We start from the raw sequence: 16,764 nt of genomic DNA on the forward strand, positions 1-16,764 counted from the left end.
ACACGCCCCTCGGCGCTCTTAAAGGGGCCGCGCCCCTGCGTGAGGGGGGAGCGTCACGCCCTCGGGGCCGCTGCCCCGCAGTCCTGGGCGGGAGGTCTGGCTGTGCTCCCGCCATGGAAGAATATGAGGTGGTGCCCTCAGGCTTAAGCTCTACCCGGCAATAATCGGGCGGCTGCAGCGTTGTGGGGGTGTAGGTGGTGCTGGAGGGGTCTGTGTGGAGTACCAGACCCTGAGGCGGGGTCTGTGAGCGGGGCAGGGGCTGTGGGTACCTTTGGAGACATGGTGTGAGTTACTCTGGGCGGGTTAAGTGATGCTGGAGGGGTTTATGAGGCGCTGGGGAATGCTGTGGGTACCCCTGAGAGCAGCACGCAACCGTGGGAGGTGGGTGTTGAGTGGTCCTGGAGGGGATGTGGATGGTCCTGGGGGTGTTTTCAGCACGGGGAATGTCCTGAGGAGGAGGGAAGGGAAGGCCTGTGTCCCTCTCAGGAGTTGGGGTGAAGGTGGGGGTGTCCCCAGTCCTGCCATGGACAGCTGGAGGTGTTCCCTGTGTGGAAGGTTTCTGTGGAAAAGTGAACCAAAGGGGGTTTTTTTGCCTCGGTTGTTCTGCCCTAGCTGAGCAGGTGCTCTGGGTGTGTCCTGTGCCCGGCAGGTGCTGGAGCAGCTCCGGCCCGGGGCGCTGGGCACAATGCTGACAGCTCAGCTGAAAACAGACCAGAAGAAATATGCAATAAAACAGGTGAGCAGGTGGTTGTTATGAAAACAAGGGTTTGGCGTGTTTGTTATCTCCAGAGGCACCACGATAGCAGCAAGAGACCTATGCTGGGCAGCTGGCTAAGAGTGGGCTTGCTCATTACTGTGCTGCTTTTTGGGAAAATGGGAGATTCAGGTCAGTTTACTGGAATGTTGAGGCTCAAAGTGGGGAAAGGGCAGCAGCCTTGCTAGGTCCCCTCAGTGTGCTCACCTCAGCTCGCTGCTGCCCTGACAGTGCAGAAGCACTGTCTGTCACACATGTCACACACATATATTCGGCTCTGTTTTACCCATCTCCTGACACCAAAACTGCCCCAAACATTAGAGATTTGACCTGTCATTGAAAATTTGTGTCATTTGCAGTTCAGTCACCTTGATAAGAGTGTTCTGGCTCAGAGTTCTCCAGTGTTTCTGTTACAGTCTCATCCCTGTCTCTTGTTTGGTGCAGGTTGAGTGCATTGACCAACACCAAGCAAATGTGGCCTTGAAGGAGGTATTGGTGCAGTCTTTTCTTTACTACTTTACTTACAAAGACCAAAGTCTTGATAGAATCAAGTCTTTTATCTACAGGGATTAGCTGAGTAAATAATGAGTATATAATCAGGTAGGACTGTTTGTGGGGTGTGCTCTCTGCCCTCTGTTTGGGCTCAGGCCAGGGTTTTGTATTAATTGCTCTTATTTTTGGATGTGTAAATTCAAATGGACAGCTTTTCTCAGAGGATAGTTCTTTCTCAGAATTTTTATTTGTTTGGTGAAGCCAAAGAACAAAACTCATCCTTTTTTCCTTTAAGATGTAAGAGAACCTTGGTCTGTTTGTAGTTTATTAATAACTCGATGTCTAGATAACGTATTCAATGGTATGCTCATTTCTCAGAGTTGGACTTTTTTAATGTGAATGATTTTCTCTCTTTGTTGTACTCTTTTATTTTTTTTTCTGGTGCAAACGTGTTTCAATGCTTTGAGTTAGAAGCATCAGAAGCACTCTTAAAATACCAAAAAGAGTTTCAATAAAATATGTGGAATAGCACATGATGGATGAGTCTCCCAGTGCCCAGAATGCACAGCATCTGGACTTGGAAAAGAAGGAGAATAAATGTCTGTGCAGATGTTTTATCCTGGTCAGAGAGGTGACCCCTTTCTGTACCAATTATGCCATTACCACTAAAACTTGATCCAATTTTTCTGCTGAAATAAAGATTGAAATCCAGCTATTAAAATAAATGCAGTTGTACCATCTGGGAGCGTGGCTCTTTTTAGCTTTTCTGTTGTGCCTGCACAGCCCCAAACACAACTGTAGGAGAGTAACCTGAATTCTTTTTATCTTCCACGTAATCAGCAAATTTGCTGAAGTGATCAGGATTTGTTAGAGCCCTGCATGAAAACCACCTTCAAGGAGATAAAAATCTCTCGTGCCATTGTATTTGCTGAGGTTAAAGCTTGCATGGAGGTTACAGGAAATAATGGCTGCACTTGAAAAATCATCCTGACTTACATTCTAAGAAATGTTTTCAGGTTTGGGTGTTAGGAACTGAAGAAGGGGGTGTTTCACACATCATCTCCCTGTGGATCAGTTTATATCTTTGAATCTCACAAGGCTGTTGCAGTACTGAGTCTGGGTGAAATATTTTCCTTCTTTCCACATTTACGTATGCAAATATTTAACATAATATATCTTAAGTATTTAATATTTAAGAGCAGGCACTTTGGAAGAGTTTGATGAGAAATGTGACATGAACAAGTGAGGAACTGGCTTTGGGCGTTATTTACGGTCCTGTTAAAGGGAAGGACTGTGTAGCTATAGAAAGCTGTCTCTATTTTATCTTTTTTATTCTATGCAGGCAATGGATTTGCTAAAACTCCACCATTCTAACATCTGTACTTACAAGGAATTGTTTGTGACTTGGAATAACCAGGTGAGAATGGAACAGAGTTGGTTATAAGTGGTTTATGCTCTAGGCACATGAGCATATTCACAGATTTAAATTTGGGGTCATTGGGGTGAGATGCTAAAAAAGGGTTTTTTGGTTTGAAACAAGCCGGAAGGGTTTTGGTTTTTTTGCTCCTGAATACACAGACTAAAAAGCTGTGAGTATGTATGGATTGGAGTCCATCACATGGCAGACTCCCAGGTTCTGATGGGAATTAGTGTGCAATTCTAATTTTCATGCCTGCAGGAAAACCCTTCTATAGGAGACCATAAGAAGCTGAAAGCCCTGACTTATTTATTTGCAGATTTTCTTCAGTGCTTGGACAGAATCTTTGATGATTTTATGGATATTTAATTGATTTGAATCATCCTATACAGCTTCAGATAAGATGCTTGATAGTGGTGGTTTTATTTGCTAAAACAATGAGCGTGCTATATTTTTAATGAAAGAAATTAAATATTGTCTCATCTGTGAAAGAATAATCATCTCAGAACCTTCTTGTGCTGTGAACATCGCACCCAGCAGTTTGGTTTTGTCTTTCTTACCTGCAAACAGTTCAGCAGTTTTGGTGCAATGTTTCATTGCAGGTCTCATCTCTGTTCCTCTGCCTGGTCATGCAGCACTCAGGCCAAGGAGATCTTTCAGCTCTAATCGAGGAAAAGAGGCAGAAGTCAGAAAAGATAAGAGACATGGTAAAAAGCACAGAAGAGGCACCTGTTTGGACTGAGAGACTTGTTGCTTTTATGGTGTTCCTTCTTTCTAAAAATCCTCCCTGAAGCCTTCAAAGCACAGGAGGGTGGTTTTGGAAACTCACTTCTGAAAGATTTTTGAAAGTTACTCTGTGTTACACTTTTATGTCTTCTTCCCTCCACAGGTGGTTCAGAAGTTCCTGGGACAGATGGTGGAGGCTTTGTTTTACATACACAAACAAAATATTTGGCACAGGTGAGCAGTGAGCAGGAATCTCATTCTTTTTGTCTGACAGTTTTTTGCAGTGTTGGTTCAGCACAGTGCTCAGAGGCAGGGAATTTTACTTTTCCAAAAGGAGAAGTAGGGGTTAGAAATTCCAGATTTAGATTAGTCTTTTTTTTACTTCCAAAGTTACCTATTTCCTGAGTTTTGTCTGGAATACTCATTTGACTGAGTTATTATCTCTTGGTGGTTTTTTTCTTTTAATATTAAAAAAATTGTCCATCTCTGTAAATGCTCGCATTTTGGTGGCTGTGATGGACAAAGGTTGTGTATCTGAATAAGAGACAACTCTTGCATTCCATGCTCAGATCAATTTGTGACCCAAGCATGAATGTAAGCATTTAGAGGGGAAAATAATTGTAGTTTGGTTGATTATTACTTGTAGATTAAAAAAAAAAAAAACAAAAACAAGCAACCAAACAGAAACAAAAAATAGCAAACCAATTTCCCACACACACAAAAAACCCACTACAAAAACCATCCCAACCCTTCTGAGGGCTAAAGATGCAGGGAATTTGTAATTATATGTCATTAGACTCTTAATTTCACAGGCTGACAGAAAATATTTGTGTTGCAGAAATCTCAAGCCATCAAACATCCTTGTGACTGGTGAAGCATCCTTCATGCTGAGTGACTTCAGTACTGAAGCACTTATGAAAGATGAGCTGAAATGGAAAATAAGAGTGGAAGAAGGTAGATTTTTTTTTTTCTTTCCTACTGTATTTTTAAATGATTTCAGTCGTGGTGGGTATTTTTAGACCTCAGAGAAAAATTAGGAAAGAGGGGAGAGTTCTCTTCCCTCTCCTTTCTCTGCATGAAACTATTTGTCTTCTAAATAGGATTTTCACTGGCAGTTGTCTGCAGCATTCGTTGTGTCGCAAGTGAGAAATGTAGATATGTGTGTGAGTTTCTGCAATCAATCCAGTTGGAATCCTGTCTAGCTTTGTCCTCAGGGACATCTTAGAAAAATGTTCATTAGTTCCAGTGTGTTTTTGTAGTTTTTGGAAGCACAATGTCACCCCGTGATTCCTGTTCCTACAGAAAGCAAGTCTTGGATGGCTCCAGAAACATTTGGGTTTTCTTTCACTGAGAAATCTGACATCTGGTCTCTGGGCTGTGTCCTCCTTGACATGATGAGCTGCTTTGCTCTGAACGTGTGTAAGAGTGATTTATCAGGGATTTAAAGGGTCCTGGGCTCATCAGGATATCTCTGAGTGTGAGGGCTCTGACACTCTGCTCTTCCCAGGCAGGAGAGAGAAATTCCTTACTGCAGGATACCAGAGGGGTCAGCAGCTGCCTTGAGCGAGTTCTGATCCTGATGCAGGATGGAGAAAGCAGATATTTGCCTTTCTTTCCAATTTTATTGATGATGCTACAGGTTGAGCCCAGAATGAGACCCATAGCAAGGTGAGTTCTGGCTGCCTTCCCTTGATTGATTTGGTCCTAAACCCCTCCTCCCTCCACAAATTGGGAGTGTTAACTGCTGTTGCAAAAGGTTGAGTTAACATCGCTTATCCTCCTGCCTGAACAAATTGAGTTATTAAAGACTTATGTTCATTCAGAATGGACACTGAGATGTCCCTTTTTGCAGGTATATTATCAGTTGATGTTATGCACGATTTTATGAGCCTGAACTTGCTGCCTAAGCATGCCTTGTGCAATATGAGCTCTTTCTTGAGCTGCTTTGAAGTAAATTGTTTAAGTTCTGTTAAAAATAATCTAGTCTAGAAGTAACATTACATTTTTTATATCAAAATGAAACCATGCCTGTAGATTTTTTCTTTTCTAACTTACCAATTGTAACTCACTGGTGCTGCTTTTATCTCTTCAAATTCCAGGGATCTGGTTGCTGTTCCATTTATTAGGAAATGCCTGACTTTTGCTGGTGACACCTCAATAAAACTGAAGAAGTCAGTGCCTCCCACAATAACAGATCTGCTCTTTCAGGAAGGAGTTGAAAGTGTTCTAGGTAAAAAGGAGAATAAGATTAACGTGAAGGTGATTTTCATAGGAAATAGACTCTTTCAGTCAGGATATATTCTACTTGGAAATAAATTCTTGGTCATTCAATTTACCTGAAATAAAATGGGATACTCTTTGGAGCAAGGCTAACTATGCAGCTTCTTCTCTAAATTCCTGAGATTTCCAGCCATTCCTACTGCAAAAGTTAAAACAGGGTCAGAGGTCATTTCTCAGAAAATTTGGGAGCTCCACTTATTTTGTTTGCATTGTAACATCTTTGCTAATTTATGCCACAAAGGGTCTGCTCCATTATTTTCCTTCTAAGTGAGGAAGATGCTATTTTAATCTGAAAAGTCTATTGGAATAATGCATTTAAACTCCCATCCCTGCTCTGATTTAATATTCCAACAGATTCCCAAAAATGTATATATGATGCCAGCTACATTGTGAATCATAACACTTCGTAATATTGCAATGTTTAATGACTTGGGGGGGAAAAGTTTTTCTCTTTTCAACAATCCCAAATTCCATTATTTTCATTCATATGGATTCACACTTGGCACAAAACAGAGACAATTTGAGTGCTTTGTGTAAGTGTTTGTGTGGAATGGTTGGAAGAACTTCCCTGGTTTCTCAGAATTCATGCAGGCTTCCTGGGATATTGAAGAAGTCCAGGCTAAAGGCATTCAGCACCTTGCCAGCCTTGTAAAGGATAAAACTGGTAAGGCACTGTTTGATCAATTTATTTATTGATTCTGCTCCTTCCTCACATTTTGAGATAACAAAAAGGGGAAAACATTTTTTTAATGTCCATAAATGAGCATGAAATTGCTCTTCCTATTTTTCCAGACCAGTGGCTGATGGGATTGTGTTAGTACTCGTTCTGTGCATGCTTTTGTTAACCAGCAGAGGGGTTTGACTGGATGAGAAAAATGGACACTGGGGGAAAAAAACCCCTGTGATATTTGAATTGGTAACAAACTGCCATTTGAGAAAGGTAATTTCCACCAGTCCTGGGATGACTTGGGGGTATTTCCTGAGGCTGCAAGGCTGGCAGAGCAAAAGGGAGCTACACGTGGCTAATTCCTGTGTGTCTGGTAAAGCTGTGAGGGTGAAAGCTGTGTATTTTCTCCCAGAAACTGCACATTTTTCAAAAGAAGCTTTCAGATCAGGGTTAATAATTCAAAGCACTGTGTTAGATCACTTATAAATTTCTCTGTCCTTTGACAGCATTTTAATGCTGGCATTGGCTTATGATGTTAAAACTCAGGGTTATTCTTAGCTTTAATTGATAGGAGACATTTTCCACACAGATTAAAACAATTCACTCTGTTTTTTTCTTTTTATTCAAGAACCTCTTCTCAAAAAATTTCTTTCCCCCACAGCATTCCCCTATCTGTGAACATGCACAGAAGTGATCACTCATGCCATGAAGACTCACATAGATTCTCTGGATTTACAAGTAGAAGGCTGCATTTTATTGCTTGAAATTCTTAGTCAAGGTACAATTTTAAGACTTCCTCCTTCTGCTGGGTCTTGTAAAGATTACTGAACCCATTATCTGCTCCATTAACTATTTTAGGGGATGAATTTAAAGCACTTAAGGAAGTTTCTGAATAGAAAGCATGAATACTGTTTTGGTGTTTAAATTTTAAACCATAAAAGTGGTTGTGGGTCTCTTGTGTGGTCCCTGCTGTCACTTTCATGGCAATTTACCCCAAAACCACCTCATGATATGAGCTTAAAAATACTAAGAATTGAGTTTCAGCAAATGAAAGTTTTAAATAACTTTTGCTTATTTGATGTGAAGAAATGCTGTTAATTGAATGTTTTGCTATGCTGATTGCAGGGCGGGGGAGGTTCAGATTTCATTCAAAACCGCTGAAATCTTTGTTCTTTTCCAATGTTTGTGGTGACAGCTCTGGAGCAGGGGGTGATGATGGCCCTGGATGAGAGTGTGACCAGCTGCCTGTTGCACATAGTGAGGAAACATTCTGAAAATCAAGTGTTCCTTTCAATGCTCTGCACATTGTTGATGATGGTTTCAGCCAATGGTGGGTCACCTTGCTCATTCTTTGGGGAATATTAATTTATTTTTACTTTTTGAAACAAATCCAAGATACAGTGCAGAACTTGTGACTTCACTGAGAGGTGTGAATTAATTATTAAGTTAATTAATGCATTAATATATTAATTAAATATATTAAATAATTAAATATAATTACAATTATTAATTTAATAGTGGTAATATTGGTAAGATTGACCAGATATTGTTAACACTCCTGAAAGTCTAAGATACAATGCTGAGGCTTCAGAGATTTACAGGACCACTGTAATAAATACAAATCTGTATTTCCTCTTGGTTTGGAAACAAGTACAAACTCTGCAAAGAGTAGTGCTTGAGAAAATGAGGGCATAGAACCTGAATTCTATTTTGGACTGTGCCACGATGAATTGAAACTATTCTCCCTAACTTCTCTACTTTGTTTTCTTTTCTTCTGAACTTGTAATTGCTAAATATTTATAGTATTTTTAGTTGTTTTCAGTGTCAGTTCAACAGTCATCAAAGACTCTTTTTAGAAATGGTTACAGTAGGATTTAGCAGCAAGGAAGAGATCTTCAAAAAATGATTACAAAGAGTCATGTCTAAGACCAAACTATTTTTATCCAGTGTTTCCTAATTCTGAAGCTTAGTTTGAATCGTTAAAATGGGAACAGGTGAAACAATGTGATTTACACCCTCGCAGTTCCTTTCCTGCTCTGTGAATTCCAAGTCTGTGCGGAAAAAGGATGGCCAGGCACCCATTTGAGAGGATCCGCTGTGTTAAGTGCATCTTGTTAAAGAATTCGGTCTGTTCTATTGCTTCCTTTTGTCCTGCTGATGGGCTCGTGTTACCGGTCTGTTATCTCGGTTTAAACACGGTGAGTGCTGCCTGTTTTGGGGCCAGTGAGTGGGACAAAAATACCAGATTCTGTAGAGTTTCTGTGGTTTTCAGAAGTAGCTGCGGAGAACCTAAGGAAAGTTGGGATCATTCCAGACCTTCTGTCAATTTTAAGACGTTTTCTTCCCAATGACAAGATCTGCTTCTCTTGCTGTGCCGCTCTCTGGAGCTTGGCTGTGAGTGGTGAGTGGAACACAGCGAGTATTGTGCCTGCACTCATGTGACTGAAGGGGCAGCAGGTATTGAGCCTAATTGAGTTCAGACATTCCTGTCGCTGGGATTGGATTTTCTCCCATTCTTGTTCCAGGGAGCTGGAATGAGATGATCTTTAAGGTTCCTTCCAACCCAGACCGATCTGATTTTGTGATTCTGGAGAGCTGTTCCACAGCACTTTGTGATCTATAATTTCTACCATCACTTTGTAGTCCAGAGTTAAATTAGATAAAAATTAATGCAGAGTTTTTTAGCAACCCTTTATGTGATGAGGTCTCAGATTGGAGCCATTCAGGCCAAGATGTGACCTGATTTTATATTTACTGATTTGTTCCTGTAGAGGTGTGTGGTGTTCTGATCACCCTGGAGGGCTGGAAGGACAGATTGTGCACAGTTGCACTTGGTGTGTTTTATTCCCTCTGAGCAGCAAATTACCCGCTGGATTTATAGGACAGCTGAATGAATCTCCATCCTGCAGCCCGGATTCTGTCAAAACTGTGGTTATTTCTGGAGGTTTCTTGCTGTGATCCCTATGCATAATTTAAATGACAACACTAGTTCCTGCAGAAGTTCAGCTTTCTCCAATAAACAGAATTATTTATTAGTCCTGTAGCACTTGGTTTGGTTCTGTACATTTTTGATTCCTTCCCTCTGCTGCCCTCCAGACTAAAACAACGTTGCATTATTCCAATGCCAACACCCATTAAGGTTTTACTGATATAATTTGACATACAATGATATCATTACTCCATTAAATAACTCTACCTGGTGCATTTCCTTTCTGTTAAGGTAATTCAGAGAATAGTGCAGACCAAGCAGTGCTGGCAAGTGCTGTCCCTGTCACCTCTGCAGTGCTTCAGAAACACCTCCAGAACGGAGTGGTTGCAGAGTCTGCCTGCTCAGCTCTGTGGGCACTGGCACTCCAAGGTGTGTGCTCCCATCTCCCTGTCCCCTGGGCATGGAGAAGGCTGGGATGTCTGTGTGTCCGTGGTGATCCTGCAGTCCAGGCTGCCTGGCTGGAGCAGGCTCTGCAGATGGCAGCAGAGGGAGGAACTTGCATCCTCTCTTGGTTGGCCACTCTTCCCTGCACTCCCTCTGTGACTCCCCTAATGAAGCCATTTCTGATGAGCTGCAGCAATTAAATCACCAGATACTGCTAATGGGGGCTCCACTGGTGGGCGGCTATTTTGCTTGGTTGATTTTGATTTCATGTTAAAAAGGAAATAATCTTTTTCATTATCATTTGCACTACGGAACCCATCCTTGCAGTACTACTCTTTCTTCTTAGCAATCTCATTTCTATTCCTCATCAGCAGAATAAGTTGAGTATTCAGGACTCTCTATTCTTTTGGCCTGGAGGATATTGAAACTTTGGGTTTTCCTGTGTGTTTTGTTTATTTTCTTTAAAGGTTGCTTAACTGACAGTGACTATGAGCCCACAGCAGCACTTTTGCTGGATGCCCTCAGGATGAACCCAGAAAGAGCAGTGCTGGTGAAGAATGGCTGCCTGGCATTAGCCAGCCTCGTGAGGCTCTCAGGTAACATTCAGCAGCTCTGCTTTTATTAATTACCAATCAGCTCCATCAGCATAAAAACAATCATTGAAATCTCCTCTGTCCTGCATGACAGTGTCAGCTGCATATCTGGTCTTCTACTTGTTCCCAAATATCCTTCAGAATAGTTTTTAGGAAGACTGGAAAGAATGGGCACAACTTCCTGAAAACGTGATGTGTGCCAGCTGGTGAGGGGATGGGAAGCAGATCCTGCAGCTACAGTGAGCCCAGCAGTGTTTGTCTTCCCTGCAGAAACTGCAGCTCTGGCAATTCTGCTGGACCCAAAGGGCAGTGGAGTAGAGCTGATCAAAGATGAGTATCACCTTCACCTCGAGGAGCCAGGGGTGGCAGAAGCTCTGTGCCTGCTGATGAACGAGATGGTTCAGTATGATGAGATGGCTGCTGCTGTCACTTCTGAGTCTCCTCCTTTCTCCCAACCCCAAAATCAGTAAAACCACAAAGCCAGGAAAGACTTGACTTTGTGTCTGAGAAAGTTCCAGTTCATCCTCCTAAGAATTCACTCCACTTGTTTCAAATACCACTCTGATGGTAAAACATTTTATCTTGCGTCCTCCTTGTGTAGCTCTGTCCTCTCCCTGTTCTCCACTGGCAGTTGTGCTATAACCATAAATTTCCTTTTCATTTGCACTGCAGATGAGGTAATGCTAGATATGAGGTCCCAGAAAATGGAAAAGTTGCTGTGTGAAATAAAACTCCAGTTTCCATTCAGCACGGTATGGAGAAATCTCTGTGATAATAAAGTCTATTAATATATTATTTCTGGTGAAGGATTTGATCATAGTGCAGAAATTTAGAGAATTAGCTGCATGTGAAATGAAGAGTGAGTTTGTAAGGATAGTTCTAACTACTGGGGATAAGTGCTTGAAAGTTTTCTTCTTGTTGTTGATCCTGAAATTTTAAAAACTTATGTTCTGGTCTCTTGCAACATTACATTAATTTATTACAGTCCTCATGCTAAACCAGGCTAAAGTTTACAGGAATAAAGCCATAAGTACATTACATCCAGTTTATTTTTGGTTTGCAAGTGGCATCGCTAACAAACAAAAACACCAACAAAAACTTTCTGACACTTTGTGGGAAGATTTAACTTACATTAAATTTCACCAAGTAGTCACACTGAAAAAAATGAAAAAACAGCAGAGTTATCAGAGCTTTTTAATGTGTTACACTAATATTTCTTTTACAATGGCTTGCTGGCAAGAAATCAAGAATTAGTTTTGTTCATCAAGCCAATAAAACTGGTTAGTCCTAATTTTGCTGATTTTGGTTATGTATTTACAGAATTGTTTTCAAAGACAGTTCCAAACTGTTCTCCAGGTTCTCCTACAGGCATTGCCTGCACCCCTTCAATGAACACCGAAGCCACAAGGTAGTGCAGAAAAAAATAATCACAGGAGGGGAGAAAGCTCCCTCTCCTGTTGTAACAACAGCAGCCACTTCAAAGACCTATGTTAGACACATTGTTTTTTATTAATAAATGAATACAAAAATAAGTGGAGCAACAAGGTAATCTTCTGTTTGGCAATTTTTGCATTTCCCTCCAGGAGATTCAGACCCTGGTGCATGCAACACTTCTGAAACTGAGGAAGGAAAAACGCTTTGTCTAAGAACAAGACTTGGCCACTGCTGGATACAAAAACCTGGATCTTCCATTAGAAGATTCTTGCACCAGAAAAAAAAAATAAAAAAAATTGGGATATTAACAGTATATAAACAAGTATTTATTGCTGGTTTAGGTACCACAACTGTGTAACTAACAGCAATAATTAAGAATTCACCTTGTAGCAGACCTCACTTTGTGGACCACTACATACTTGAAATAAAGATTTTAATCCTCGGAGTTTTGACAAAGCAATGACAGTTTTTTCCTTCCTCTGTCATAATTTAATTTTTTAAACTTATTCAGTGTCTATTTCCATTGAAGAAATTTAACTGAAGAAGTTCTTCCAGGTGTAGGCATTTGTTACAAAGGTAGTTTGAACACAGTAGCAGGCATCAGGCACAGGGACCATCCACAGGGATACCAGCAGCATTCCTGTACTTCCAGGTTATTGTACCACTGTCTTTGCATTGATTTTTGCCATCAGTTCTGACTTATCTCTAAATTTGGAATGTGACATCAAACCAGCAACAGCTGCAGGTGAAAGATTCTACCCCGTGTTTTTATGTTTGACAATTTTTGCTTTGTTCTTAACAGCAGCTTCCCATTTCTTTTTCTCCAAGGTGTAAAGTCTCATAGCAGCTTGTGCATCCTGGATCTGAAAGAGAACAGACCACACAGGGATGTGAGACAATAAGCAGCTAAATCTTCCATCATTTTAATCCATCCTTCCAATTAACATTTCATGATCTCTTTTTACATTTAGGCTCTGTGCCTACTGAAATGGATAAATGGTGTATTTAGAGTCCAGGGCCCAGCACAAGGCTCTGCATTTCTGATTGTTACTTGGAAAGTCATAATGACAAAATTCTCTTGATACAGGATCTGTGAGCTCCCCTCCCAGTTTTGCTTCCCCAGTTCATTCCTCTTTTCCATCCTCCTGCCCACTGAAATAAAGGATCTGCTGAGGTTCAGGAGTAGCCTCTCCCACTGTTTATCCATCCTGGCACAGTGCACCAGTGAAGAAAGCTGCTTTTAGGGTAGACAGATCTTGATCATTACCTTTTCCCCTGAGAATTTTAAAATAAGAATTCAGAGTTAAGAGCTGACTTGTGCAGAAGTTGTTTATGAAATGACGAAACAGTGAGCAAGCTTAGCCAATCTCACTGCTGCTGCTGTCCAAGCAGAGCTTGCTGAGTTTCCCTGGGGTGAAGGCACAGGTTCTGGACTGAATCCAGAGCTCAGAGCTGGATGTTCTGAGGAGGTACCTACCGAGCAGTGCTCTGCTGTCTGCACCTGAACATTGAGCAGCCTCTCACAGAGCAGCTTCAGGGACGGCCTGGAACTCTAGAGACAGAAAAGATCATAAACCATGCTCATAAACCATAAATCGTGTCTCACAGGACTTGAAATAACAGATCTGGGTGTATCTATGAAAATATTATGTTCCTCAAAGAATAGCATGTCTTAGCCTCTGCTAGTGAAATATCAGGAATAATTAAATTATGAGATTTGTGTGTGCATAGGTAGGAAAGAAGGAACAGGGTCAGGTCAAAGCAAGCACAGCAGCTCTGGAGTGTGTTAACTGAGCACCTTCCCAGCAGTCTCTTACCTTGACTCTCTGTTTGAAAGGTTTGTATCTCTGTGTGTCCCTCTTCATCTTCTGAGGATGATCAAGAAGTAAGACCTAGAAGAAATCACATTTTCAGTCTAAAATATGTTATTGCATGCAACTTTACAGAGCTGAACGTGCAGCTGCCTGTTGTTTCTTCCCACCCATTGTAAGAGACACTTTAAACCCATGAAAGGAGCAGGCCCAGCTCACAGAGCCACAGGCTGCATTCAGGACCAGCTTCCAGGAGTTCAGGTGTGTTCCCTTGATCCACAGTGATGTATTAGAAATTTAATTTTCAGTGTACCTTCAGATCATTCTGTAAGGCGTGGCCAACTAAAATCCTTCCCTTCAGGATCTCAGCAACCTCCTTCTGAACCGTTTTAAAGTCTTCACCTAAAAATGCCACACAGAGAAACACTTCCCATGAGCAAACACTGCATCTTTTCTGGGAAGTAACAATATCCTTGTACCTGTAGTTGTTGTACAGTGCACTGAATCCCTGCTTGCCAGCACATAGAGAATTCCATAAAGAGCACAGCATGAAAAGGAAATTTTTTGTTTTAACACCACATTCCACCAGTTAATTCCTTCAAGGGTGTTTGTGATCATTGTATAAAAGCACAACTTTTCTTAGCATGAAGTTTAACTTAAATCTCAGCATTTTTTTCCCCCAAATTAGGTCTCCAACTGTTCCAAGCTCAGCCAATGAGGCTTCTGTGACCACCCCCTGAATTCTCCCTCTAAAAATCCTTTTGGGGGAAGCCCCTCATACCTGTGTTGATATTCTGAGGCCGTATGCCACTGACAGCTGTCCTGTAGTCTGTCACCTTCTCTGTGGGCTTGACATACTTGTCATAAACACACTTGCCAAACTGGTTGACGATGGAGACCCGAGCCAGGATGCTGTCCTCGCCCTTGGGGCCCACCCCCACCATCTCACAGTCCATGGCCACGGCTCTGGTCAGCCTGAAAGGCAAAGGGACACCTTGGGGACAGCCTGGGGACAGCTCTGCAGGGCCCAGGGGCAGCTGACAAGGTTCACACGTTGATTAGAACAGGTTCTCTATGAAAATGCAAGGTGTAACACTATGCAATGCTATCACTCTGCTTTTCATAACAAGGAAAAAGAAGTAGGTCAGTATGAAAAGAACACAGGGCATTGGGAATGTTCCCAAATGCAGCTCCTGCTTAACCCAAATGAGGCCACACTAAGTATCCCCACAGAGGTGCTGTGCTCCTTTTTGTCTTTAAGGATGCCAGACAGCATCACCTAAGAGGTGCAGGGCACCAAAACTTTGATTTCCATCCATGTACCAAGTGGAAATGTAAATAGATTTCCCAATAATCCCCCTGCCTGGCAGCAGATGCAGGGAGATGTCAGCTCAGTGTGCAGCTCAGTTCTGATCAGCCTGATAGTTCTGCTGCCATCATTCCCCCTGCAATGTCACTCACCCATCAAAAGCCTTTTCCTTAACCAGCACCTGCTCCACAGACTGGGATTGCTCTGTTTCAAGTCCCAGGTTCCTTCTGGCAATTTTTGCTGCTTCAGGTCCTATTGCTGCTTCAATATCTTTTGGATCAACGTCATCAAACCAGATGTCAGCCCTGGCAAGAACAGATTTAATTACATTTAACAGCCTCAAAGCAATCTGGTGTCTGTTGTACAAAAAGTGTGTTTACTTTTCAAACCAAGACATAAACCCAGTGAAAATTAAGTCTATGACTGGCACCTCTGCAGGTTTCTGCAGGTGTCTGAGGAGTAGGGGCAAAATAAATTTTATTTCTTTCAGAATTTAGTCTGGAAAAGTGCAGCTGTTTTGAATGTACCTCTCTGTGCTCCTCCCAAAATAAATATTCACATCCAGGGCTGCTGCCTGAAATACTCACTCTTTGGGCTGTTGCTCCACATCTTCCTCAGCTTTCCTCCTCTTATGTTTCAGCTCATCCTTCTCCTTCACAACAATGCCATTTTTCTTTTTTGCTTTGCAGCCTTTGCCGTTGCTTTTGGTGCCATTTAAGTTCTTATTTGCTGTAACCTCCTTGGATTCTGGCTTGGCCAAAGGAGGACTGGCTTTAGCAGAACCATTGTCCATTTTATTTGTGGATTTGGCCTTTACCACATTCCCATTCCCATTGACTGCTGGGACTTCTGGGCTTTTGGCTGCTTTGAGTGGCTGCTTCTTTTTGGTGTCTGTTTGACCTGTATGGATGGGCTTGTTGGAGTTATTTGCCTTTTGTTTCAGTGCCTAAAATGACATTAAAAAGAAGAAGAAGAAAAAAAAAAGCTAAAAAGATAAAAGGAAATGAACCTGGAAAAGACAAGGTTTTAGAGTGACCTGTGTCCTTCCAGTACCTAAAAAGAGCCTTCAGGAAAGGGGGAGAGAGACTGTTCAGGAGAGCCTGGAGTGACAGGACAAAGGGAATGACTTAAACTGCCAGAGGGCAGCGTTAGATGGGATATTGGGAAGAAATTCTTCTCTGTGACGGTGCTGAGGCCCTGGCACAGGGGTGCCCAGAGAAGCTGCGGCTGCCCCTGGATCCCTGGAAACGTTCAAGGCCGGGATGCACGGGGCTTGGAGCAACCTGCGCCAGTGGAAGGTGTCCCAGCCCTCGCTCCGAGTTGACTCCACCTGGAGCTGCCACCAGGCGCGGCCAGCACGGCCCCGCTGCTCCCCTGTCCCGGCTCCCCGGGGCTGTGTCCCGCTGTCCCCACCGCATCGCCGGCCCCCCTCACCTCCTGCAGCGCCTTCCAGTTGGAGGAGAACTCCTGGGGGCTGCGGGGGGGCAGCACAGCCGCCCCGCCGGGGCCTTTGGACGGGGCCGCCGCTTTCCCGAGGTCCTTCCTCTTCTTCCACCACTTCTTGCCCTTCCCGCCGGCCGCGCCGCTCGGCGCCGCCGCTTTCCCCAGGGCCTTCCTCCTCTTCCTCCTCTTCTTGCTCTTCCCGAGGGCCGCGCCGCTCGGCGCCGCCGCCTGGGGCTCCGCAGGACTCTGCTTGGCCATGCGGGGGGCAGCGCGGTGGGATCGGGATCGGGATGGGGACCGAGATCCCGAGATCCCCGACCGAGATCAGGGATCAGCGAGTCCCAACGAGGCCGGCGCTACCGCAGGGGGACCGGCACAGCGCCGCACCGCCCCGCCGGGGAAAGCCGGCTCGCGCTTGGGTTCCGGGCAGAGAGGGGGCGGTTCCGGAGTTCCGGGCCCGGGGGG

At 43.2% G+C, this 16,764-nt stretch overlaps 2 protein-coding genes across 2 annotated transcripts; one reads left to right on the plus strand and one right to left on the minus strand.

Moving 5' to 3' along the window:
- The first annotated feature begins 58 nt into the window (after positions 1-58).
- On the plus strand, positions 59-11,973 carry STKLD1 (serine/threonine kinase like domain containing 1). The gene is given in 19 exon segments (XM_066201537.1): positions 59-128; positions 650-736; positions 1,199-1,243; positions 2,589-2,663; positions 3,266-3,370; positions 3,553-3,623; positions 4,228-4,343; positions 4,692-4,804; positions 4,897-5,057; positions 5,489-5,619; positions 6,250-6,333; positions 6,998-7,114; positions 7,532-7,666; positions 8,609-8,737; positions 9,557-9,694; positions 10,177-10,305; positions 10,573-10,727; positions 10,980-11,054; positions 11,886-11,973. Coding segments are annotated over 19 exon segments (1,944 nt in total). The 5' UTR covers positions 59-113; the 3' UTR covers positions 11,949-11,973.
- Positions 11,260-16,701, minus strand: REXO4 (REX4 homolog, 3'-5' exonuclease). The gene is made up of 8 exons (XM_066201535.1): positions 16,291-16,701; positions 15,444-15,802; positions 15,009-15,161; positions 14,329-14,522; positions 13,861-13,949; positions 13,554-13,628; positions 13,214-13,288; positions 11,260-12,599 (listed from the first exon to the last, which is right to left on the minus strand). Exons 1-8 carry the CDS (start codon positions 16,555-16,557, stop codon positions 12,492-12,494), a joined length of 1,320 nt encoding a protein of 439 aa, XP_066057632.1. The 5' UTR covers positions 16,558-16,701; the 3' UTR covers positions 11,260-12,491.
- Between the last annotated feature and the right edge of the window lie 63 nt (positions 16,702-16,764).

The sequence above is a fragment of the Chamaea fasciata genome, unplaced genomic scaffold (genome assembly GCF_029207755.1).
Source record: "Chamaea fasciata isolate MVZ Bird 193981 ecotype frontalis unplaced genomic scaffold, bChaFas1.0.hap1 SCAF_20, whole genome shotgun sequence".
Taxonomy (NCBI): domain Eukaryota; kingdom Metazoa; phylum Chordata; class Aves; order Passeriformes; family Sylviidae; genus Chamaea; species Chamaea fasciata.